The 26,147-nt window shown below is 46.9% G+C and overlaps 2 protein-coding genes across 4 annotated transcripts in view; both read right to left on the bottom strand.

Moving 5' to 3' along the window:
* The window catches only part of LOC146407135 (uncharacterized), a 975,296-nt gene extending 952,781 nt beyond the window's left edge, over nucleotides 1-22,515 (bottom strand). Inside the window, exon 1 of the transcript XR_014825612.1 lies at nucleotides 22,440-22,515. The gene's annotated coding sequence lies outside the window, so the exon portion shown is untranslated. The remainder of the gene's footprint in view (nucleotides 1-22,439) is intronic.
* ACTL7B (actin like 7B) lies at nucleotides 10,264-18,917 on the bottom strand. Of its 3 annotated transcripts, XM_084992403.1 has the most exons (5): nucleotides 18,583-18,917; nucleotides 17,685-17,833; nucleotides 17,511-17,565; nucleotides 15,925-15,998; nucleotides 10,264-11,655 (listed from the first exon to the last, which is right to left on the bottom strand). In XM_084992403.1, the coding sequence occupies exons 1-5, from the start codon at nucleotides 18,595-18,597 to the stop codon at nucleotides 10,359-10,361; spliced, it is 1,590 nt and encodes a 529-aa protein (XP_084848529.1). In that variant the 5' UTR covers nucleotides 18,598-18,917; the 3' UTR covers nucleotides 10,264-10,358. The 3 variants fall into 3 exon arrangements, with proteins under 3 accessions (XP_084848529.1, XP_084848520.1, XP_001924388.3); XM_084992394.1 differs by lacking the exon at nucleotides 18,583-18,917 and having other exon boundaries at nucleotides 17,685-18,185; XM_001924353.5 differs by lacking the exons at nucleotides 17,511-17,565; nucleotides 17,685-17,833; nucleotides 18,583-18,917 and adding an exon at nucleotides 16,559-16,640.
* Nucleotides 22,516-26,147: the final 3,632 nt, after the last annotated feature.

Raw genomic sequence — 26,147 nt, forward strand, 5'->3', positions numbered from 1 at the left:
GCAACGAACTTTGAGAACCACAAGACAAAGACCAAAACTGCCCTCCCTTGTTTCAATAATGCCCCCGCAAATAAATAAGTTCCTCTAAGAGTGCATGCTGTGGTGTGTGTGCATGTAAGTACATCTGTACATATGTGCACATACATGCACACACCAGCGTGAGAGATAGAGAATAGGCCTTTTTGTCTCAAGCAAAAGAAGATAGAAAGTGCTTAGAGCTATGGAAATGTACCAAGCTGCCTTTGTTTTAGTGAGGGGAAGCAAGAGGGGTGCTAGCAGAATTCAACCCCATATCCATTTATGTGGCCATAAAAAGGAGAGAGGGATGCTTCTTGAGGTTATGGTTTGAGGGGTCATATTCATGCTAGATCTTGTTGATCCAGTTCTGGCCCTCACAGTTTTCTTTGCTGGATGCTTCCTGCCTAAAACTATGAAAGTGACTCTCGGTCTCTCCGCAATTGCTCAAAATTCATCTGGAAAGCACTGCTTTCTGGCCCGACTTTCCCAGAACTCATTAAGCATGGTTCTATTGTTTCTTTTATGATTCATTTAGATCCTAACGGTTATTTCATGCAAATGCAAATGCAGAAGCCAGAAGGGGGAGAACTCCTTTCTGAAGCCAAGCAGTGGCCTCTGGAATGCTAAAGCTTCTGAAAACTGATCCAAACTATCTCTGGGTTCTTGGGCTCCATCTCCAGAAAAGAACATTTTTCTAGACTGAGTGCTGCCTGAAAGGCTGTTTGACATTTCTGGCTGTGAAAAGAAAAGGCTAGGTGGGGCCTGAGGCTTCCCTAGAGGCAGCAGTAGATGTTGGCTTGAAGCAAGATCGTAATTCTCTGCTCAGGAATTGAACCTGGGCAGCCTGAATGAAAACGAGGACAAAGACAAATACCATATGATATCACTTATAACTGGAATCTAATATCCAGCACAAATGAACATCTCCGCAGAAAAGAAAATCATGGACTTGGAGAAGAGACTTGTGGTTGCCTGATGGGAGGGGGAGGGAGTGGGAGGGATCGGGAGCTTGGGCTTATCAGTCACAACCTAGAATAGATTTACAAGGAGATCCCGCTGAATAGCATTGAGAACTATGTCTAGATACTCATGTTGCAACAGAAGAAATGGTGGGGGAAAAACTGTAATTGTAATGTATACATGTAAGGATAACCTGACCCCCTTGCTGTACAGTGGGAAAATAAAAAAATAAAATTTAAAAAAAAAAAAAAAAAAAAAAAAGAAAACGAGGAATTGTAGCCACTAGACCAGCTAGAGGTTAGAAACAGAATTGCCCTGATTCTTGCCCCTGTTGAAAGCAAGAATGTTTCAAGGAGGCAAAGACTGTAAAAACAGGTACAAAGTTTATTGTTAGAGACACAGTACAACATGTGGGAGAGCACAGAAATACAGAGTATTAATCTATTTACCTAAGGCAGAAATAAGCTGTAATACACACCAGAAGGAGAACTGAGGGTGTGGGCATCCCCTTGCATGACTGCGTCAGAGGGGTGATTTAAATTCCTTATATAGGACAGTTGTTATGGGTTTTTGTCTTCCTTTGGCCAATTAACTTGTTTCATCTTTCTCACCTGACCAGATCTAGGGCCCTCCCCTGATCTGCGTGAGCATCTTTTGGCCAAGATGGATTCCAAAGCAGAGCGTGGTGGGAAGTTTATCCAAGCTTATTATGCCCTAGAACCCCCTCCCTTTTTGACCCAGAGGGGTCTTACTGCGCATGTGGGGTTGGGGTCTCCCTGATCCTGAGAATGGGAGGTATGTGACCTCTTTGTTCTGCCCAAGTGGGGCTCAGCCCCTCTTCTGAGTCGATCATCCCCACTGTTTAACAAGTTCACAGAAATACCAGTTACTTGCCTTGTGCTTGTTATTATTTCTATCTTGGAAGATAGGTAGGTGGCTGGTTCTAAATGGCTGTCCTAAAGTCCACCTATCTCCTGCCTCAGGAAGTGTAAATACTAGGCTAGTTGCAGTTGTCTATCCTGGAGCCCATCCATCTGCCTCAGTTCTCAAATCAGAATCACTGGCATCCTTTGAGATCACCCTGGTGCTTCCACTCCACCCCACACATTCAGATTTTTTTTTTTTTTTTTTGGTCTTTTTGCCAATTCTAGGGCCGCTTCCGCGGCATATGGAGGTTCCCAGGCTAGGGGTCCAATCGGAGCTGTAGCTGCCAGACTATACCACAGCCACAGCAACGCGGGATCCAAACCGCGTCTGCAACCTACACCACAGCTCACGGCAACGCCGGATCCTTAACCCACTGAGCAAGGCCGGGGACCGAACCCGAAACCTCATGGTTCCTAGTCAGATTGGTTAACCACTGCGCCATGACGGGAACTCCACATTCTGATTTAATTGGGACTGAATTCAGGCATTGGTATTTTTTTTTTTTGTCTCTTGTCTTTTTTTGTCTTTTGTTGTTGTTGTTGTTGTTGCTATTTCTTGGGCCGCTCCCGCCGCATATGGAGGTTCCCAGGCTAGGGGTTGAATCGGAGCTGTAGCCACCGGCCTACGCCAGAGCCACAGCAACTCAGGATCCGAGCCACGTCTGCAACCTACACCACAGCTCACGGCAACGCCGGATCGTTAACCCACTGAGCAAGGGCAGGGATCGAACCCGCAACCTCATGGTTCCTAGTCGGATTCGTTAACCACTGCGCCACGACGGGAACTCCTTTTTTTTTTTTTTTTTTGTCTTTTGTTGTTGTTGTTGTTGCTATTTCTTGAATTCAGGCATTGGTATTTTTTTAAAAGCTCCCCAGGTGATTCTGATAGGCAGCCAGGGTTGAAGGGCCAAGAACCCTAGAGATCTTGCAGAGTTCTGGGAGAAAAGAACAAAAAGGCAAGGACTAGTAAATACAAATTACAGTGTCTGGGAGCAATACACACATCGTACTTTCCCCAGAGCACTTACTCTGAGCCTAGACACGGAGATGGAAAAGACAGTCTGTCCTGTCCAGCAAGTTAGGCAGATGATAAAAGCCAAGGCAGGCGTGCAAGGCCACGAGAGTGGGAAGGGACATGAGGAGAAAGGTCTTAACAAAAAGTGAACATTTGGGCTGCACCTTGAAGGTGGGCAGAGCTTGGACAAGTGGTGAAAGACATTCTGCACCTACAGAACAGCATCTTCATGATGAAGCAAAATTATTTTTAAAACAGGACAAGAAAAATTTAACAAAGTTTCTCTGCCATTTGAGCCACTACTCCCTCCTCTTTAGTGTACAGTGTGTATCTGCATTATACATAATTAGATCTCCTTGGAAGATACAGGAATGCCTGCTTGCAAAAATAAATAAATATAAGCAATTTCCTACTGGGGCCAGCAAGGAGAGGGAACATTCCTTTCTCAGTCCTATAATGCGTCATGATGACGCCACTACTCACTTTGTTAGACTGTGTAAACGATCAATATAGTACTTTGATGTATAACCTTTTGTTTCAAAAACTTGTGTGCTGGGAGTTCCCGCTGTGGCACAGTGGGTTAATGATCTGGCTTGTCTCTGTGGCATTGCCAGTTCTATCTCAGACCCACGGAAGTAGGTTAAGGATCCAGCTGTGAAATACAGGCTTAGATTTGATTCCTGGCCAGAAATTTCCATTTGTCACTGATGCGGCAAAACCAAAACAATCCAAACAAAAAAAAAAAATCTTACATGCTTTAAGGTAGTTCCCATTGTGGCTCAGCAGTTAACGAACCCAACTAGTATCTAAGAGGGTGCAGGTTCGCTCCCTGGCCTTGCTCAGTGGCTTGAGGATCCGGCATGGCTGTGGCTGTGGTGTAGGCTGGCAGCTGTATCTCTTATTTGACCCCTAGACTGGGAACCTCCATATGCTGCAGGTGTGGCCCTGAAAAGACAAAACCAACAAAAAAAAAACAAAAAAACTTCCTTGCTTTGATCTGATGGAACAGTCCTCAGAGCCATCTGAAAGACTGTCCAGATTGCTACTCTCAGGTGGACTCGAATAAAATTTTCCATTTCTTTCTTAGATTGGCTGTTAATTAATATTTTCACCGACATTCACAACCCTTTGGTTTGTTCCACTCCAGGCCACGTCTTCAGCATTACTCCTGAACATCTATATTATGCTTCGTATATGCATAATATACATATACGTATATTATACACATATACATAATATACATATATATACAAAATATGCATAATATACATAATATGCACTCTTTTGAGCAGCCTCTTTACTAGGAGTGTCTATTAGAATCGCCTGGGGAAATTTCCAATTGCAGATTCTTTGAGGCTTCCTCCAGATCTACAGATTCAGACCTTCTTGGGGAGCAGGTCCACATGGGTTTGGTTTTATTTCTTGATTTTGAAGGGAACTAACTCCCTGTATGATTCTGCTGCCCACCATTTCTCCTGTACTCCCTTGCTCCCCCCTTAAACAAGCTCTCTGGGAGAAAAAACCACCGTGCTGATTTCACACCAAGGCCAATTCTAAGCTATCAACACAGTTTAACAACTGGTTTGTAAAACTCGTGAATAGTTAACAATGGTCTCTCAGAAGCCACTAAGAACCCAATCATCTACTCCCTCTCCCCACTGGTTAAGAACTATGATACTACAAGAAAATGTAGCATCAAAATCAAAAAACATTTATTCAATAGAACATGGTTAATGGTTTGTATACTAAAGTTAAAGACACCTCCTGCAGATAACTCATACAGCAAACAATAATACACTTATGGAGAGAGATGGAGCTGCCAGACTGACAGTGAGGATAATGGGCCTCTTGCCTTGTCTAAATGGTGGGACTTCACCACACGATGTCACTCTAATACTTGCTTATTGATGTCTATGGACATCTCATGCAAGATAAGGCTCTCCTTGCTAAGACTGGGATTCTTTTACACCTCAGGACAATTATGAAATTACACCATATTCATTGTTTACTACTTGAAAACAATCCTTTATGTATCTTTTTTTTTTCCTGTAAAAGAGATTACTAATTTGCAGAAAGGTAAGAGACAAGGGCAAAGAGGCATTTTGAATCACAAAACTGATGTAGCATAAGACTTTGATTTACTATATGAATAAATTTGAACAAGATTCTTAACCTCTCCAAAACTCACAGTGTTCATCTGTAAAATCTGGAAAAATGCTTGTAACTTCCACTTCAGACTGGGAGTAAGTCTAAACTAAATGGGCATGTACTAAATGTCCATTCTGTGCCAGGCTCTGCACTGGGCCCAGAGAAAATCAATATGAGGAAGTATAGGTTTCTGCCCTTAAGAAGCTCCAAGTCTAACATCCAGGACAAATATCTAAACAAGAGAATATAGGACAATGGCCAGTAGATACGCTTAGGTTTCTGCATTAGCATGTATGTTATCTGACATTCTCTAATATCTTGACAAAAATCCTTCATGCTTTTTGGGGTGGAAATAAATAAAGTGTTGGTCTTTTTTTTTTTCTTTTTAGGGCCTCACCCATGGCATATGGAATTTCCCAAGCTAAGGGTCCAATTAGAGCTGTCGCTGCCGGCCTACACCACAGCCACAGCCACAGGGGATTTGAGCTGCATCTGCGACCGACACCACAGTTCACCGCAACTCTGGATCCTTAACCCATTGATCGGGGCCAGGGATTGAAACCCGAATCCTCATGGATACTAGTTGGATTCATTTCCACTGAGCCACGACGGGGAACTCCCAAAGTGTTGGTCTTAATGTTTCAATTATTTTTATTTATTTATTTGTCTTTTTGCTATTTCTTTGGGCCGCTCCCACGGCATATGGAGGTTCCCAGGCTAGGGGTCAAATTGGAGCTGTAGTCACCAGCCTATGGCAGAGACACAGCAACGCTGGATCCGAGCCGTGTCTGCAACCTACACCACAGCTCACAGCAACGCCGGGTCGTTAACCCACTGAGCAAGGGCAGGGACCGAACCCGCAACCTCATGGCTCCTAGTCAGATTCGTTAACCACTGCGCCACGACAGGAACTCCCTAATGTTTCAATTATAACAAGCCTCTTAACTCTGGCCCCTCCTCCACACAAACTGCTCAGGAGGAATAGCACTGCTGAGAAGGAAGCAGGAGCAGTTAGAATGTTCTCAGTTGTGAGCAGCAGACACGCACTACCTGAGGGGTGAGGATGAATGAGTGCATCAACTCACAGAAACAAAATCTGACAGTAGAGGGCGTTCTGGACGTGGTGGCACTACCAGTTGGCTTTGTCATCAAGGCAATCATCTCAATCCCACACTCCTTAGTGGGTCATCTTCAAGCTGGCTTCCTTCCCTGTACTACGTTGCTGCAGCACCACAAATCTCAAGTCAACTTTCCCGGCAGAAGGCCCATGTCTCATCCTGCAGGATGGGGACATGGACAGTAGGATGACTGAGGTCACATGCTCTTTCCCAGCCAGTCATTGTGGTCAGGCAGATGGACTGGTCTGATTGGCTTACTCTAGGTCACATGTGGTCCTGGAGCGGAGAGTCAGCTGTGGGTCACATCTGATGCTAATATAGAAACTGGGAGTTGTGGATAAGGGATGAGGGGGAAATGGAAGCATCAACTATTAGCTAGACCTGCGTATGAGTCAAGCTTTGGGGGAGAGACAAGAGGATTCATGCAGGGTTTGTGACTTGCCCTTCATATGCTCCTTTCCTCCCCTGCCCTGTCCTCACACTGCCATCATAGAATTCTTCCAATTTTTTTTTTTTTTTTTGGTTAGAGAAACTCTCACTTAGAGGCCAGCCATTCTGCTCACCTGTGAGGTGTGGGAAGGGGGCTGTAATTTCAGATACAGACCATTGGTTCTATCCCCTCCCGTATCTGTCCTGTCTCACACATATCACTCCTATTTCTCCTCTACTTGGCATTTCCAAGTCTCACACCTTCTCCCATCTGCCCAGGAAATTGCCCTCCCCTGTTGGGAGCGGCCTGCACATTTTAGACTGCAGCCTTCCTGCCCTGCATCCACTGTCCTTCCAAAATCAAGTAGTAATCTCTAGCTTCCTGCAGTCTCCCTACCATCCACTTCATTTGCTGTGGATTATACATCTATATTCCTCTACTGTCACTTCAATGAAGTCTAGGAGGAAGAGGAGATAAACACACATAATCAGCCATCTTAAGCTAAAACTCACTGACCCATATTTTTCTACAAAAATTAAACCTCCTGTCATGCTTGTGGTTGGCTTAAATAAGTTTATGTCAAAGATGAAGTGATGAGAGTCTTTTTTTGTAGCTGCCACACAGGGATGCTTTTGGAGATAACCAGGCCGTGAGGGCACCGAAGCTGTGACTGTGGAGACAGGAGGAGTTGCTAAGGATGGGGTGGGGGCGGGGGTGATAAAGAGAAGATTTTGGAGAAGATATGTAGACACAGACATGGTTTTCAGGGATCTTCAACATCAGCAGGTGGAAGGGCGTTTCCGTGCAGCACTAGCTTAACTGCCTAGGTGATTTGGGGCACATCACTTTCTTCTATAAACCTCCATTTCCTTCTCTGTATCCCATCAGGTTTTTAGGATCAGTATTAAGGAAAGGTTCTTGGGTTACAAGCAACAGAAATGAATTCTAGGAGTTCCCATCATGGCTCAGTGGTTAATGAACCTGATTGGTATCCATGAGGATGCATATTTGATCCATGGCCTTGCTCAGTGAGTTAAGGATCCAGCATTGCCATGAGATGTGGTGTAGGTCACAGACACAGCTCAGATCTGGCATTGCTGTGGCTATGGCATAGGCCGGCAGCTGTAACTCCAATTCGACCCCTAGCCTGGGAATCTCCACATGCCACAGGTGTGCCCCTAAAAAGCTAAAAAAAAAAAAAAAAAAAAAAAAAAAGTATATAGACCCAAGAGCTTCTGCTGTGGCACAACGGGAGTAGTGGCACTGGTATCCTGGGAGCACTGGGTCACTAGTTCCATCCCTGGTCCAGCACAGTGTGTTAAGGATTCAGCGTTGCCAGAGCTGCAGCTTAGGTTGGCACTGCGGCTTGGATCTGATCCCTGGCCTGAGAGCTCCATATGGCACGGGGTGGCCAAAAATGAAAAAAAAACCGTGTGTGTGCACCCCCCCCCCCCCGACTGAAAGAATCCACATTCCAGAAAAAATTTTATATACTGTGCTGGCCAAATAAAATGTGTCCTCCAGGCCTCCAATCAGCAACTCTCACTATAGGAAAGAGCCCAGGTTCCCGGGTAGCACAAAGGCTCTGTCAGCCCCAGGGCAACTCAAACTCCAGGCCAGAGACCCAGTTTCATTATTTTTTTATTTTTTTGTCTTTTTGCCTTTTTTCTAGGGCTGCTCCCACCGCATATGGAGGTTCCCAGGCTAGGGGTCTAATTGGAGCTGAAGCCGCCGGCCTACACCACAGCCACAGCAACACCAGATCCAAGCCATATCTGCGACCTACACCATAGCTCATGGCAACATGGATCCTTAACCCACTGAGCAAGTCCAGGATTCGAACCTACAACCTCATGGTTCCTAGTTAACCACTGAGCCACGATGGGAAATCCCAAAGACCCAATTTTAGGCAGCAGGGAAAGACTACATGGCAAGGCATTAGGTGACAAAGACCATGTCCATTTCTTCCCTAAGCTTCAGGCCCCAGCACAGAGGCAGCCCCCCAGAGTGCCCCCAAACAGTAGTCTTTGTCTCAGGTAAGATGTGGCTCCGGGATATTTGATAGCCCATCAGACTGCACAGCTCATCGATGTCTGATTTCGCAGACAACTGCCCCTGGGGCCCTGGTCATGAGCCCTGTCGGGAGATGGGGGTAGGAGAAGAGACAGGAACCACCCTCTTCTAGACAGTCATTCACCAGCTGAAATCCCACAGAGTGGATGGCTCTTCCCTCAGCCCTAAAGCTACTAAGTGGTCACCACGCCTAGCACTTCTCTGCTTAAGAGTTTTCCAGTACACCACCTCCATCTTCCCACCCCCAGGAACACTGAGCTCAGGCTTTGTCGCTGTCCACTGGATCCCCCAGTAGCTGCGTTTGATCCCAAGGGAAGGGCCACATTCTGGCCATTTCTCAGTCTTCAGCTCTGGGCCTCACCCAGAGTAGATGCTTGGTAAGTGCTTAAAGGTAGCCAAGAACCATCGCTCCCAACCCCCAAGCCAGGCCTCCAAATTCATATGTTGAAAACCTATTGCCCAAGGTAATGGTATTAGGAGATACCTTTGAGAGGTGACTTTTGGGAGGGCAGTCTTCATGAATGGGATTAGTGCCTTTCTAAGAGCTCCCAGAGCCCCCCTCATCCTCTCTACCATGTGAGAACACACCCAGTTGTCAGCAGTTTGCAACCCAGAAGAAGGCCTTCACTAGGACCCAGCCATGCTGGCACCCTGATCTTAGACTTTCAGCCTCCAGAACTGTAAGAAATAAATTTCTGTTGTCTATAAGGTACCCTGTCAATGGTGTTTTGCCATAGCAGCCCAAACTAAAGCAGTCATGTTTGCTTTTCTAGAAGTCATGATCTGGGTCAGGAGACTTCATCTCAACCACTGACATGGCCTCTTCCATCCTGGTCCTCAGTTTCCCCATTTCTACAGGAGGGAGAGACACACATGATTTCTAAGTGGCCTCTTGGTTCCTCTAACTCCCTTCAGATTCAGTGTCTCTTTCTCTGTAAAAATAGCTACAATTTGAGGGGGTTTTTTGGGCCATGCCCATGGCACACAGACGTTCCCTGGCCTGGGATTGAACCCAAGCCACAGCAGTGACAACACTGAATCCTTAACTGTTAGGCCACCAGGGAACTCCAGAACAGCTGCAGTTTTATCCAGGGTCTAAAGAGAGGGCTACTGATGGGTAGAAATGGCGCCTCGCACTCGGGAGACTGCCCATGGGCTCTACCTTTGAAGGGGGCAGGGAGTGAGGGTTGGTTAGGGAGACGCTCAAGCAGTGAAGCAGCTGCGGGCAGAAACAGACAACTAGCTGTAAGTCTCCTGCCCACCACTTAACTATGTGACCCAAGCCAGTCCCTTAATCTGAGCCTTTGTTCCCCCCTTGGCCCATGAGTAAGCAAGCAATGTATCTGTTGGATTGGGTTTTGAATCCTGAAGAGCTAATGGAATAGGAAGTCACACTCTGGGCTCTACGATGATGTCACCCTCATGGGGGAGGGGGGCAAAGGAGGAGAAGCCAGTGAGCTTCCCCCACCCCCCTGCTGATCCTGACCCAGCAGAGCACAAGGTGCTGATACGTCTAAGCCCAGCTCCCCACCACCTTCTGCTATCAGACAAGAAATCCAGACAAGACAAGAGACATTTATACCTTAAAATTTTATGTGAAATTCTGTAAATGTGTATAGAGTGGCCTGTGGCCACCTGTCCACAGGCCTGGCCATCGAGACACCGCTGGTTCAGCACTTGGTGTAGATGGCTGCACTTCCCCGCTCTTCAAACTCTTCCTTGCTGACCCAGAGCTGCTGGAAGGCCTGCAGGGAGGCCAGGATGGAGCCGCCGGTCCACACGGAGGTCTTCCTCTCAGGAGCAGCAGCCACTGCAGGGCTGTCGCCAGGGCAGAGGAGGCACAGCTCCCTCTGGAAGCGCTCGGGAAAGCCGTCCAGCATAGTGCAGCCGCCACACAGCAGCACGTTGGCGGCCATCTCCTCCTTGAAGCCCGCCTCCTGGCAGCGGCTCAGACAGGCAGCCGTGAGCGCGGGGAGGCCGGGCTGGTTGCTGCCCACCAGGGTGGGCTTGAAGAGCATCTCGGCACACTGGAAGCGCTCCTGGCCGATGGTGATGAGCTTGCCATCTGGGAGCTCGTAGTCCACACGGAGCTCCTCCAGGCGCAGGCCAAGCTCCTCCTCCGGCTTGAGTGCTGAGTAGCAGCACTTCTTCTTGATGTGCTCGATGATGTGCAGGTGGTCGTCCGTGAACGTGTGCCCGGCCTCGTTGAGCAGCTGCAGCAGGTAGTTGGTGAGGTCACCGCCAGCATAGTCGGCGCGGCTGGTCAGTCCTGGCAACACGTCACCCTCGGAGATGGGCACCACGTGCGAGACACCGTGCCCGCTCTCCACCACCAGCCCAGAGGTCTTGCCATAGGAGTAGATGGACAGCAATGACTGGGACGTCACGTGCATGGCAGGGATGCCAAAGGCCTCGAACATGAGCTCCGCATACTTCTCCCGGTTGCTGCTGGGGCTAAGCGGGGGGTCGGAGACCAGCACAGCATGCTCCTCGGGGAGGATCTTCATGGCTGTGTGGAAGATGTACTCCCAGATGTTCTGGACGCAGTCCCAGTCCACCACGATGCCATATTTGAGCGGGTTAATCAGCTTCAGAGGCGCCTCCATGTTGAGCAGCTCGTGGCCCACGTAGGTCTCCTTGCGGGTGTCGCCCGCATCGGCCCCTTCGGAGTAGCGCTTGCCCACAGTGGAGGAGATGAAGTAGGTGGGCCTCGGCTCGCCCGCATAGCCACACTTGCAGTACTGGGAACCCAGGTCAATGATGAGTGCCTTGATTTTGCGCACTTTCTTGGGCTTCGTCTTCAGCTGGGTGGCCGAGCTTGTGTCCCGGATGCCAGCATCAGGCCCTGGCAGTGTGCCTGCCTCTCCAGGATCACCCTGAGCCGTGCCCATGGGCATAGGGCTGGGGTTGTTCCTCGTCGCCATCTGCCTTCCTTGCGTGCCTTTCTCACATCCACATCCTAGAGCTCTGTGGGGAGAAATAAGAGCATCCACCTCCAGCAGTGCCTTGGCAACCCCTGGTGATTGTGATGTCACTGTGGGCTGGCCCATTCCGGCAGCCTGGGGAGGGCTTGGCCCTGACGGGCCTTTGCTCTGTCACCCCCACCCTCATCGGTCCAGCTTGACTTGGTTCCAGGACAGAGCAGGGGGCCAGTACAGTTTTAGAAATCCAAGCACACTTGAGTCTCAGAGTTTTCTGCTCCTTCTTCTTATATCCTCATTCCTAATCCCCCGCTCATTAGCTGAACACCTTTTCCTCCCCACCTTCTTGGCTGAGAGGGTGATAAGTGTTTGAGACCCTACTGTAAGCCAGACTCTGGAGGAGGCACCTCACATGACATTTCACAGAATCCTGGGAAGTGGGCAGAGCCAAGGAAATAGATCAAAGCTCAGAATGAAAATGACTTGCCTGAGAGTAAACAGTTCTTGGAGTGTTTGTACTTCAAGTTCATCAACTCCAAAGGACCAGGTTTCCTAAAAGAGTGTAAGGGCTCTAGTGATAGCAACACGACCCTAAGCAGTGGCCAGTGTAGCCAGGAAGAAGGTGAATGGATAAGAGGAATTTGCAGGTGGGCATCTCTTGGGAGAACAGAGGTACAAAAGGAGGAAGGGAGTCAGAAAGTTCTCCAGAGAGGTGCTGCCTACGTACTGAAAGATGAGTAGGTATTTGCCAGATGGCTAAGAGGAGGGAAAGGCATTCCACACAGAGAACACAGCCTGAGTAAAAGTTCAGAGGGAGGCATGGTGGGGAGCTTCCAGTAAAGGTGTTTGGAAAAACAGATGAGAATAAGGAGGTCATAGAGGCAACTAGCAGGGCCTAAAATGCTAGAGGTAAGGGCTTGGATTAAACTGGCAACAGCTGGGGAGCCGGTGAAGACTTCAAGCAGGGGAATGGTCAGATTTTGCTTATAGGGGAGTTCCCATTGTGGCTCAACAGGTTAAGAACTGACTAGTATCCATGAGAACACAGGTTTGCTCTCTGGCTTCACGCAGTGGGTTAAGGTTTTGGTGTTGCCGCAAGTTGTGGTACAGGTCACAGACATGGCTCAGATCCCGCATTGCTGTTGCTATGGTGTAGGCTGGCAGCTGCAGCTCCAATTCAAACCCTGTCCCCCCCTCCCCCCCGCCCCCCACTTGGGAATTTCCATATGCCACAGGTGCAGCCCTAAAAAGGAAAAAAAGAAAGTAGATTTGGCTTCTGGGACCAAACCTTAGAAAGATTTGTGTTTAGCTGTAATATAGAGGGACAAGACTCTCAGATCTGAAAGGAGACACTGAAGAAATTCTTTTGAGATGTGAAAGTGGGAGTTCCCATTGTGGCACAGCAGAAATGAATCCCACTAGGAACCATGAGGTTGCGGGTCTGATCCCTGGTCTCACTCAGTGGGTTAAGGACCCGGCATTGCTGTGAGCTGTGGTGTAGGTCGCAGACGCAGCTCAGATCCTGTGTTGCTGTGGCTGTGGTGTAGGCTGGCGGCTACAGCTCCAATTAGACCCCTAGCCTGGGAACCTCCATACGCCGCAGTGTGGCCCTGAAAAGGCAAAAGAAAAAAAAAAAGTGAAAGCATAAAAAAATTTTTTTTAAATAAAAAAAAATTTAAAAATATGTGAAGGTGGCCTAAGCCAGGGCTATAATAGGGTAGAAGAGAGGAAAGGGCAGGTTCTAAAGAAATTCAGAAGGTAATATCTAATCAAATAGATTGGTTCTCAACTACCCTCAATTCAATCCAAGCTCCTAATCTAGCATTTAAGACCCTTTCTCATAGGCTCCTGTGACACCTCTCACCTCAAGCACTGCATTTACATCAGATGATGAGATGTGGGAAATGAGAGAGAAGGAAGGGTGAATCCCTTTCCTTTGCCCAAGCAAAGATGGCCTGTCCTCCAGAAGGAACAAATTTATCAGGTTCCTACAAGATCCTCCACGCCAAACTGACCTTCTCCAAAAAAAGAGACAAACTCAGGGGTCCTTTCAAGAAGTATCACCTTATGGGTTTTTAGTCTTGGGACAAAGAACCAAACAGTGCGATCCCATGAGAAAATATGGTCTAAGAAAGCATGAGCAATGTAGCGTTTCTACCTAGAGGGATCTCACCAGAGACCCCAGGAGCCCACGTGTGCCTTAGATGGCTAGTGATAAGAGTGCAAAGTTGGGTGTGCCAGGCAGTGGAAATTTTGGGTGCAGTGTGTCATCAGTCTTTATATTCTTCCATCGTTGATACCACCGTGTGCTGACCCAGACAGAAGGGTCACAAAAGGTGACATGATAGCTAAGGGGAAAGGGTTTCCACTAGGAGAGAGCATCCAGGCATACATAAGCCTGCAGGGCGCAATAAAAGGAGTGAAAAGTGTCGTTGGCTTTAGCCTGAAGAATGTGAGGGTGGACTCTGAGAGCCCCTGTGCTGATGGACCACACAGACTAGATGGAGCAAATGGCCTTAAGCAAGCTCTCTCCCACCCATGACAACAGAAAGGGCTAAGGCCGAGCGAGCATGGGGAGAAGCCTATGAAATGGCATGTCGGGCTTCGAGTGTCTTTGTGCAGTGGGATGCACAGGTCGAGTGAGGAGGGTGTATACTGGGCTCACAAAGAGGTCCACACCTCAGTCCCTGGAACCTGCGTATACGTGGGCTTTCATGGTAAAAGGGACTTTGAAGTACAAGCCAAGGAGTTTGTGATGGGGAGATTAACAACCCTCCATTATCTGGGTGGGTCCAAAGTAATCAGAAGGGTCTTAAGAAGAAGGAGACAGGAGGGTCAATGTCAGATAAGGAGTTGTGACAACAGAAGCAAACGTCTGAGAGGCCTTGAAGATGCAGGAAGAGGCCACAAGCCAAGGAAGCATCTAGGAGCTGGAAAAAGCAAGGAAGAGGATTATCTCTCAGAGACTCTAGAAGAAATGTGGCCCTTTAGACACCTTGATTTTAGCCCATTAAGACTAACTATGGGCTTCTAACCTCCAGAATTGTAAGATAATAAATTTGGGTTTTAAGCCATTAAATTTGTGGCAATTTGTTATGGCATCAATAGGACACTAAATATAGGCTCTTACAGGAATCCAGAGCAGTAAAAAATGTACTAGGTGGCTGCAGACTTCTCAGAATTCTTTTTTTTTTTTTTTTCTTTTTAGGGCCTCACCCCTGGAGGTTCCCAGGCTAGGGGTCAAATTGGAGCTGTAGCTGCCGGCCTACACCACAGCCCCAGCAATGTGGGATCCTTAACCCACTGAGCAAGGCCAGGGATTGAACCCACATCTTCATAGATACTAGTCGGGTTCGTTAACCACTGAGCCATGCTGAGAACTCCAGATTTCTCAGAATTCAAAAGGTAGATTGAGAAGAAAGAAAGTGGATGATTCTAAATACACCTTTGGTTATAAGTCCTCTTGAAATAAAGTCAAGCAACCCAAGTTGGCCATGTAAACCCCTGAAAAGCAGAGGTAAGTAAACTATTTCTCAGCTATCCCAGAGAAAAGTACTTTCCTATTATCTGTCTTTCAAAATTCAAGGCCATCTCCTCCTCTCCCCATTGAACTAAGAAACTGCCCCCATCAGATAGTCACAAGGCTCATGAGACTGGACTTGGCCATTTTCTTCTCTCACATCCCAAAAGGAACAAAGAACATCCCAGTAACTTCCTTAAAAAAGAAAGCCCACCATTGCAGTGACTGCCTCTTTTATTGAGAGCATGGTGCTATATAACCTAAGGCAGGGTTCTGGGTGCCCTGAGAGCATCAGGTGTCAGCACCAACATGCCTGGCTTCAGAGATGACATGTGAGACAGCAGCCAAGCAGCCTCAGAGACATGTGTCAGGTCCCATCATGATGTGTCCATAGGAAACCCCTGGGAAGAAGTTGTAGTTAGCAGAGCTTGACACTGCTGGCTGGATATCCTTGGGGGAGCTATGCACCCAGGACCCCTGATGTTCTCATCAGTGGGACTATAGGGTCTAATTTCATTGCCAACCCAATGACCTGGACGAAGGAGGAGTATGTGTGCAAATGAGTGTCTGCAGTAATTCCTCTGAAGGTCGCCCTAAGAAACAAGCAGGACAAAATTGCTGGGCAGAGTCACCACAGCCGCAATTGGTCCTGCTGAAATCTAAATCATATAGTGTCAACTCTCTGCTCAAAATTCTCCAGTGCTTTCAACCTCACAGAGAGTCAGAGCCAAAGTCCTAGCAATGGCCTGTGAGGTCTGAGCCGCTCACCCTCCCCCAGCCCTCCTCCCATGTCACATTTCTGGGCTCTCTCCACAGTAGCCACACTGGTCGTCTTGGGATCCTCTGACTCTGAGATCAGCAAACTTTTTCTATAAAGGGCCAGATGGTCAATATTCATCATTAGCTTTACAGGCCATAGAGTATTTATTGCAATGACTCAACTCTGAGGTTGTAGCACAAAAGCAGCCATTGACAATATGTAAATGAGTGAGCATAGCTGTGATCCAATATAACTTTATTATAAAAACAGTCCGCAGGTCTGATTTTGTAGACCCCTGCTCTAAACCCCTGTCATCTGCACCTGCCACTCCCCAAGACACACGTGGAGCCCTCCCTGACCCCTTCAGGTCTTCACTCAAGTGTCACTGTCTCAGGGAGCCCTGCCCAAGCACATGAACACAGCCACCCTGCCCTGCTCCCTTCCCTGCTTTGCTTTTCCATTTTGCTCTTAACACTTTCCAACATATATTTATTTTGGTTATTGCCTGTCTCTCCCCAACCCCCACTGACTAGAACGTCGGTTCTAAAGGGCAGAGATTTTTGCCTTTTTTTTTTTTTAACTGCTGCCTGCCTTGTACACAGCACTCAAAAAATATTAACTGATTGGATAAACAGGGTTTATTACAAAATTTAGAAAAGAGTAAGTCACCTCAAAAACACTATCCCAAATCTACCCTAACACAGGACAAACTTCCCAGTATCTGGGAAGCCCTGGGTCACCGGATTATGTCATAATCAGTGATGTCATCATTGGGGAAATTCTCAAGTTGCCCTCTCATTTAAGTCTTTCAGGCCTTGAAGCCTGTGGGATTGAGGAACTTTCTGAGAACAAGATGGCTCTTGAGAGCATGTGGGCTCCACAGGCAGCAATCATAGGGGATGGGCCTTCCAAGGGAGGGGGTGAACAGGCCTCCCTGCAGACCCAGGGCCTCCAGACGGCCTCCCTGAGGGAAGGCCCAGCGAAGCGGGCAGTGTGGGTTCGCCGCAACCATTCGGAGACAGAAGAACCTACTAAATCGCCAGCAGTCAAGAAGCCCAAGCTGGAGGTGACCAAAGCAGTAGTCGTGGACCTTGGCACGGGCTACTGTAAATGCGGCTTTGCCGGGCTGCCAAAGCCCACCCATAGGATCTCTTCGACGGTGGGCAAGCCCTACATGGAGACCGCCAAAACTGGGGACAATCGCAAGGAGACATTTGTGGGGCACGAGCTCATCAACCCAGAGGTTCGTCTCAAGCTAATGAATCCTCTGAGACATGGCATCATCGTGGACTGGGATACGGTGCAGGATATCTGGGAATATCTCTTCCACCAAGAGATGAAGATCGCCCCTGAAGAGCACGCAGTCTTGGTTTCGGACCCACCCCTGAGCCCACACACCAACAGAGAGAAGTACGCGGAGATGCTGTTTGAGACCTTCAAAACTCCCGCGATGCACATCGCCTACCAGTCCCGCCTGTCCATGTATTCCTACGGGAGGACCTCCGGCCTGGTTGTGGAGGTGGGCCATGGTGTGTCCTACGTCGTCCCCATCTATGAGGGCTATCCTTTGCCCAGTATCACTGGACGACTGGACTACGCGGGTTCTGACCTGACCACTTACTTGATGAGCCTGATGAACAGTTCGGGGAAACACTTCACCGAGGACCAGCTGTGCACTGTGGAGGACATCAAGAAGAAATGCTGCTTTGTGGCCCTGGACCCCATTGAAGAGAAGAAAGTCCCAGCCAACGAGCACACGATCCAGTACACCCTGCCAGATGGGCAGCAGATATACCTGTGCCAGGAAAGGTTCCTCTGCTCAGAGATGTTCTTCAAGCCTTCTCTGATCAAGTCCATGCAGCTGGGCCTCCACACCCAGACGGTGTCCTGCCTTAACAAGTGTGACGTCGCCCTCAAACGAGACCTCATGGGGAACATCCTGCTCTGCGGGGGGAGCACCATGCTCAGCGGTTTCCCTAACCGTCTGCAGAAGGAGCTGAGCAGCATGTGTCCCAATGATACCCCCCAGGTAAACGTGTTGCCCGAAAGAGATACTGCTGTGTGGACGGGGGGCTCCATCCTGGCCTCGCTTCAGGGCTTCCAGCCACTGTGGGTCCACCGTTTTGAGTATGAGGAACATGGGCCTTTCTTCCTCTACAGAAGGTGCTTCTAAGTACTGCTGAAGCGTGGTTGCTCTGGTTGCCATGCATCAGCTTTGCTGGGTGACCACCCATCCCATACACAGGGAAATGAGCCAGCATGTTCACTCCTGCAGTATTAAACAGTCCTCATATTTCCCTCCACCATTGTGTGTTTCTCTATTTTCTGATGCAAGGAGATCGTCATACCTGTAGCATCTACCTTAAAATATACATTTGCCAAAACAGAAGCAGGGGTTGGGGTGAGGGGAAGGGAGCAAGGGGGGTGATTATGAACCAAAAAAACATGCATTCTATATTGATCGCTTAAGTATTTGGGGGACAAACTACCTCTAAAATTATTCTGTCCCTTTTTTTATGCATTCCCCACTATAGTATTGTTAAACTCTGCTTGCAAGGGGGAGTTATGATAAAGATAGATTAGATAGATGGAGTTCCCATCGTGGCTCAGTGGGTTAAGGATCTGACATAGTCTCCATGACAATGTAGGCTAAATCCCTGGTCTTGCTCAGTGGGTTAAGGATCTGGCGTTACCGTGAGCTGTGGCATAGGTCTTGGATTGCGCTTGGATCCCGCGTTGCTGTGGCTGTGGTGTAGGCTGGCAGCTGCAGCTGATTTGACCTCTAGCCTAGGAACTTCTGTATGCCACAGGTGCAGCCCTAAAATGCCGAAAAGAAAAGGTTATCTAGAGTAAATGCTGTTGTGACTTATAAGGAGACCCCTTTCAATAAACACCAATAGGAAGTGTGACATTGCCTTCAAATGAGACTGGTATGCTAGTATGCTGTTCAGTCACCCACAAAGCACAAGATCCATTTCACACTTCATCAGCAACTCTGAAGGCCTGGAAAGAACTGACAAAGATGTCTGCTTTAACTGTTCTTTCTTTAAGTTCCAACAGTCACTTATGTCTCAATACCAGTTCTTACCAAACCATCATGGTGCCTGGCTGCTGAAACAAACCCAGGATATTATAAGCAAAATATGTGTATCTTTAAGGGAAAAACTCTTCAGGGAATAGGTACCATGTAGACTTCCCCCTTTAAAAAATTGGGGGCAGATGTATCCTGGGTTACCAGCACTATGGTTATGAGAATACAACATGCAGCCATTCTCAAGACACTTCAAGCACCAGCTGCTCATCTCCGACCAGACCGGATTCTCCATCAGCCTACAGGGTATACAACTGGAATTTGACATGGGCTCACGATAAAGGCTTCTGGTTCTGGGGCTGATGGTATGGGTTTGTGGGAGGTTGGCCCATGTTGGTCATTCTAACCCAACTGAGGAACCAAAGTAACATAAAGACCCTCTTGGCCAGGGAAGCCCTTCTAGGGCCCAGCATGATCTACGGTATTCTTGCAGGACAGTTTGTAATTGGACCTCTGATTTTTTTTTTTTAGAACAGTCCCCAATACATTCTCTGCCCTGTCTCCAACACTGGCAGGCAGTACAAAATAGTGGAAAGAACATGGGCTTCAGACACTGTTTTGCTATCAACTAGCTGTGTGACTTGAGTCTACTCACCTGTAAAACTGAATTCAAATGCCTACCTCACACAGCAGATGAAACTACCAGAGACAAACACATGAACACCAGTGTGTGGCCTCTAGAATGTGATCACAAGGGTTGTTAGCTGGTGTTATCTTATAGATTTCTACCTCTTATACAGGGGCCCAAATGCCTTACTATGGTCCTGAGCCACAGGTGCACCCAAAGGCACACACATTTAAGCATTCATAGAAGAGCTATGGCATCTCAAACATCCCTAGAGAACCACTCTCATAGCCTGCAGGTTTGCCTAGACAACCTTGAAAGACCTAAATGCCTGACCTTGGATCTAAGTCTGGTGAGTAAGCACAGGTGGCTGGTACCAGCAACCTAGAGTAGAGAAGAAAAAATAGTCACAGATGGGCTTACCAGAAAGGACCAAGCCTTACTCTGGAGGATCAGGGGATCAACTAGGAGTTAGGTACATTCACTTGAGAGGGGTATGCCTCATTCACCCCAGTTTCTGCCCAAACCACTACTGTCAACACTCTATGAGGACATGTTGAAGACTGGTTAATTCTTAACCTTTGGACTTCTTTGGTAGAGTGGTAAAGATGGTGGAACCCTCAGAATAATATTTTTAAATGCACAAAATACATACAATTGCAGAAATACACTATCTGCAGATCCCTTAAGAGTCTATGAACCACCAGTTGAGAACCCCCCCAAAAGGCGAGGATCTTGGTGAAGGGGAGGAATGGGAGGTGGTTCTAGAGATTGGGAACCTCCAGGCCATCCTAGGACTAAAAGCTACACTGCATTTTAAAATGAAAAATCTCCATATAAGGCTAAACAACTGTGTAATCTTTCAGAGCACTTTATGAATTCTCTCACTTTTTGGCCCTTGCAGAAAAAAAGAATCATCCTCATACATAAAAAAAGATGAATAGTTAGTTTTTAGTAAGTATTTGGAAGTCACCATAGCCCAACAGTTCTCAACTGGGGACAATTTTGACACCCACAGGGCATTATGCAATAACTAAAGAATATTTTTGGTTATCATAACAGGAGTAGGGGGTATGTAGTACTGGCATCTAGTTAGTAGAGGCCAGAGATGTTGCTAAACATCCTACAATACACAGGAGAGCCCCTCATAACAAAAGATGATTTAACCATATATATATAATTTGTTATATATAATATAGCAAATAATAATATAAACCAAAATAGCAACAGTACTGAGGTTGAGGATAGCCCAATGGGCACACAACATTGGAAAAAAGCAAGATTTGGTGAAATTAAACGACTTTGTCCAAGGACACTAGGATGAGTGTACCCATGACCTTGTTCTGTCCATATACCAGGAGAACATTGGTAGCTCATCTGCCTATTTGGGGGTTATGAGAACTTCTGTTTTCCTACACTGCCTTGTGACCACAGGGACACTGATAATACATACTCTGACAATGAAGAGCCTCAACATTTTAAACTTTAAGGCTCAGCTGGAAAATGGAAGTGCTCTTCAATAAAACCAACTAGACCACCCTAGGGGAAACATGTGACTGGACTTGACCTGAAGGTCAGCATCAAGCCAGCAATGAGGAAAAGGCAGAAATCACAACTGGATTAGACACGTTAAACAATTAGCCAACTGCCTCTGGTCTTAGATGAATCTTTAGCACCTCAGAAATACATTTTGGGACTGATACAAAAAGCAGGCTGTGTCCCCTCCAGGAAGAAGGGAATCTACAAACATAGCAGTTAACTGGATACATGAGCTCAGCTGGAATGGAAGATGGTTTACTTACTCCTGGTAGCAACATAAGCCATTAAAGTGAAGCGACTTGACCCTAACAAAAGCTATTTCAATCAGAATGGTATCACAGGATAGCATTTAAACGAAAAAACTTCAAAAAAAAAAAAAAATGGAGTTCCCATCATGGCTTAGGCGGAAACCAATCTAACATCCATGAGGATGCAGATTCGGTTCTATCCCTGACGTCACTCAGTGGGTTAAGGACCCAGCGTTGCTTTGAGCTGTGGTTGTAGGTAGCAGACATGGCTCGGATCTGGCGTTGCTGTGGCTGTGGCATAGGCCGGCGGCTACAACTCTGATTAGACCCCTAGCCCGGAAACCTCCATATACCATGGGTGGGGTCCTAAAAAGACAAAAAAAAAAGGTTCAGCTCTTAATCAAGGTATGTGACAATGTCCCCAAGACACTATGCAAAACTGCCAATAGACCAAAATGATGATTCAGAAGAATCCTTAAAATGGACATGCAAATTAGACTGTTTAGACTCAAACTTCAACTATTATGTGCTCGTGTGGATGAGTGTTTGCCAATGAACTGACAAGTGTGTATATAGAACAATTTTTTAAAAAAAATATATTTAGGAGTTCCCATCGTGGCTCAGTGGTTAATGAATCTGACTAGGAACCATAAGGTTGTGGGTTCGATCCCTGGCCTTGCTCAGTGGGTTAAGGATGCAGCGCTTCCATGAGCTGTCGTGTAGGTTGCAGACGTGGCTCAGATCTGGCGTTGCTGTGGCTGTGGTGTTGGCCGGCGGCTATACCTCTAATTCGACCTCTAGCCTGGGAACCTCCATATGCAGCGGGTGTGTTCCTAGAAAGGGCAAAAAAAGATAAAAATAAATATATAAAATAAAATAATAAAACATATATATATTTAATGTCATGTTGGAGTTCCCATCCCCTCCCCCCACATTCCTAATACTAGAGGCATTAAACTAATTTTACAAAAGATATAGTCTTAGAACTGGAGGAAAATTGTAGTGACCACCCAATCTCTCCTTATATTAATAGCCTCTCAACATCTACAAAAAGATATTCCTTCTCCATAGTAAGTGTAATAATTTAAAGAGAAAAAAAATACTAACCAAGAACAGGAACTGAAGTCTTCTGCTGTTGATAAGAGGCCATGATACTATTTGCAGTCGAATTGGGCCCTAGAACCTAAGGAGAAAGTAGGCCGAATCAGCAAAGATTATTTTATACTTCTGATGACAGCAAATACCCAACCTCCACCAGCAGTCCAGAGCCGTTCCTTTTCATTATGGTATCAAACACATATGTGGTTTTCATTTGCCAGTTCCTCCCGCCTCCCTTCAGACCTCTAAATCTCCTTCCTACCAGAAGAACAAGGTAAGGATGGGCAAACACAGAAAAAGAAATCTCAAGGATAGAGGCCTGGTCCTTCCCAAACAAGCAGGCCATGCCCTGCGAGAAGGGGTAAAACAAGAGGTTATAGGATACACAGAGCATCAGGTTGTACTCAAAGATGCGTGACAATTTTGACATTAAAGCAATTACATGCTTGGCACAGAGGAGAGTGCAAACTCCACACGCATGTTCAAGGTAGAACAAGAGACCCCACAGGAATTCCTCAACTGCCCAAGCCTCACAGGCACACACCAGGCCCTCTGCTGCCCTTCACTCAGCTCTGAGCATCCCCCCTGCCCCTCCCGGGGCACAATCAGCAGCAGTGTCACCTGCTCAAAGCACAGCCACGTGACTCGTGGCGCCTGCACTTAGGCCATTACCACGCTTTACCAACCAAAGCAGAAACACAACTTTCCTGGTCATTTTCCCTGGAAGACTCTCAAGCTGGTATCTTGGGTGTTAGTATGACCCGAAGAGAAGAAGGTAAGGGAGACCATGGGAGGCTTAACTACCACCTGTTAGCTTCCGATCCACTGGTTTGGAAGGTGACCGTTATTTCCTCTAGGAAATTCCTATTAGAGTAAATTCAAGTATTGGTGGGGCACCACTTCTTAGCTGCTTTGATGTTTATGCTTCGTCAAATGCTTTTAGATCTACCCTCTCCTCTAACCTTCAAAACCCTCCAGTGACGTTCCCAGGGGAGTACGGTCCCCACGCACAACTGAGGAATCCAGACCCGGGAAGCTTATGTGTTTAGAACCAGTGAGCTGAGGACCAGCCTCCCTCTGTCTCAGCTCCAAAGCCACCCTTCTATACAGTGAGCTCGTGAGGCTGGAGCCCGAGAAAATACCCCTCCTTGGACAGCAGTTAAGCTCCAACAGTAGCAGACACCACTACTACCTCCGGCAGGGCTGGAGGGAAGAGGGCGGGGGACTCTGCTCCTTTGCTGGCTCCCTTTGACTCAACAGTAGCTCCTGGGCCCACAGCAGCTGTTCCTTCCAGATTCTTTAGAAGCGCTTAGAACCAGCCTCATCCTGCCCCTCAGAAATATCAGCACTGGCTGGCTGGCACCCCCTTCTCAGAGGTTCAAGACCCAGCTGTGCAGGGCCCCACTGCCAAGCATCTAAATTCTAATGATCCCAAGCTCCTCTTTTTGTTCTTTCAGTCTAGGGGTACAAGCTGCTGCCCACAGTTACTATCTTTTTTTTTTTTTTTTTTTTTTTTTTGTCTTTTCTTTTTGTTGTTGTTGTTGCTATTTCTTGGGCCGCTCCCGCGGCATATGGAGGTTCCCAGGCTAGGGGTCCAATCGGAGCTGTAGCCACCGACCTACGCCAGAGCCACAGCAACGCGGGATCCGAGCCGCGTCTGCAACCTACACCACAGCTCACGGCAACGCCGGATCGTTAACCCACTGAGCAAGGGCAGGGACCGAACCCGCAACCTCATGGTTCCTAGTCGGATTCGTTAACCACTGCGCCACGACGGGAACTCCCCACAGTTACTATCTTAATGTTCCTTCTCTATTTCCCCTTCTGCACTTTCAGTCCTTTAGTACTTGTTTAACCATTTCCATATATTAAACTCTCTCTGATAAAATATTAGCTGTGGTTTTTCGTTTTCCTAAATGATACACCTCGACTGATATACCAGCTTTTATGAATCAAAATCCAAACTCTTAACAGACTTGTTAAGAGACTGAGCAGATGTTAACAATAAACAGTTGACAATAATTAGAAATATTGATGGGAATGGATAAAGGAAAAACAGCAATGGACAACACCTTATGCCGTTTTTCCAAGCCTTGGTAATATAACTGTGATAAAATCTCAAGCTGGCTTTGTCTTCTACCTGTCAGTATACCTGTTTTTCCCCAAACTATTCTGTTTTCCCTTAAGACTATAGTTTACCTGCCTTATCTAATTACTTCTTTTTGAAAATCATCCTGGGCAACTCTATAGCTTTTCTTTAAGTTATTGGTTTTTTAAATTTTTCTTTTTTAAATGGTGGCACCTGAGGCACATGGAAGTTTCTCGGCCAGGGACTGAATCGGAGCTGTAGCTCGGCAGCTCACACCGCAGCTGCAGCAACACCAGATCCATTAACCCTCTGCACCAGGCCCAAGCTAGGAATCAAACCCAAGACTCTACAGCGAGCAGCACCACTGCATTGGATTCTTAACCCACTGTGCCACATCAGGAACTCCACTGTTGGTTTTTTGTTTTCATTGTGGCTCACCTACAGGATTCAGAAACTCTTGGGCCAGGGGTGGAATCCGAGCCATAGCAGCAACCAGAGCCATACAAGTATCAACGCCAGATCCTTAACCTACAGGGAACTCCCTAAGCTATTGATTAAGGTTATCTTAAAAATATATGTAATTTTCTTGTAATTTACATAAAATTATGCCTATTTCTTATAATTTATATATTTTAGATTTTCTAGTTCATTATAGTTTTAAAATATTTCACACTTATCAGTGCCTTATAATTTTTTTTTGTCTTTTTTGCCTTTTCTAGGGCCGCTTCCCACAGCATATGGAGGTTCCCAGGCTAGGGGTCCAATCAGAGCTGTAGCCACCAGCCTACACCAGAGCCACAGCAACACAGGATCTGAGCCGAGTCTGCAACCTACACCACACCTCATGGCAGCGCTGCATCCTTAACTCACTGAGCAAGGCCAGGGATTGAACCCGCAACCTCATGGTTCCTAGTTGGATTCGTTAACCACTACGCCATGATGGGAACTCCAGTGCCTTATAATTTTTAAAGTGTCTTCTGTTTCATAATTTCATTTGATCCTTACAATAGTTTATCAGAGAATAAGAATGTTTTATTCGTATCTCAGAGCCATTAAGGGGCAGAGCTTGTAACTACTAGATTTCAGATCTTCTGATTCCTGCCTAGGCAGCTGCTCTTCTCAGTGCATTGTGTTCCTCTTTGTTGTAATTCACTTCTCACTTGTGAAGTTCTTAATTCTTGGTGTTTTCCACGTGATATTCCCTAAACTTCTGATGAACATGGAAACTCAAATATTTTTATAATTATTTTATAGACTCAGAATTGAAACTTAAATGGCATACCTCAAAAACAACTGCATTCCTGCCAGAGTTGAAATTAGAGTCAAAAACAAGAATTTTCTGGAGTTCCTGTCATGCTTCAGTGAGTTAAGAATCCAACTAGTATCCATGAGGATGCAGGTTCCATCCCTGGCCTTGTTTTGGGGGTTAAGAGTCAGGCATTGAAGTGAGCTGTGGTGTAGGTCGCAGACATGGCTTGGGTCTGGCATTGTTTTGGCTGTGGTAGGCCAGCAGCTGCAGCTCCAGTATGACCCCTAGCCCGGGAACTTCCATATGCTGCAGGTGTGGCACTAAAAAGAAAAAAAGAATGATAATTTTCCGATTTTTGGTTTAATCTCTTTTCCATTAT

Source organism: Sus scrofa, chromosome 1, assembly GCF_054392235.1.
Source record: "Sus scrofa isolate SSC_HxYL_T2T_F1_AM1 chromosome 1, Sscrofa_HxYL_maternal_Yorkshire_Landrace_v2.0, whole genome shotgun sequence".
In the NCBI taxonomy this organism is placed as follows: domain Eukaryota; kingdom Metazoa; phylum Chordata; class Mammalia; order Artiodactyla; family Suidae; genus Sus; species Sus scrofa.

Coding starts and splice junctions, on each gene's coding strand:
- ACTL7B (XM_084992394.1), bottom strand. CDS start 17,968: ATGGAGCCCCCCGTCCACACAGCAGTATCTCTTTCGGGCAACACGTTT. Junction 17,566..17,684: donor AGGAACCTTTCCTGGCACAG/GTATATCTGCTG, acceptor TGTCCTCCACAG/TGCACAGCTGGTCCTCGGTG. Junction 11,656..15,924: donor TGTGGAGAGAGCCCAGAAAT/GTGACATGGGAG, acceptor TTCTCCCCACAG/AGCTCTAGGATGTGGATGTG.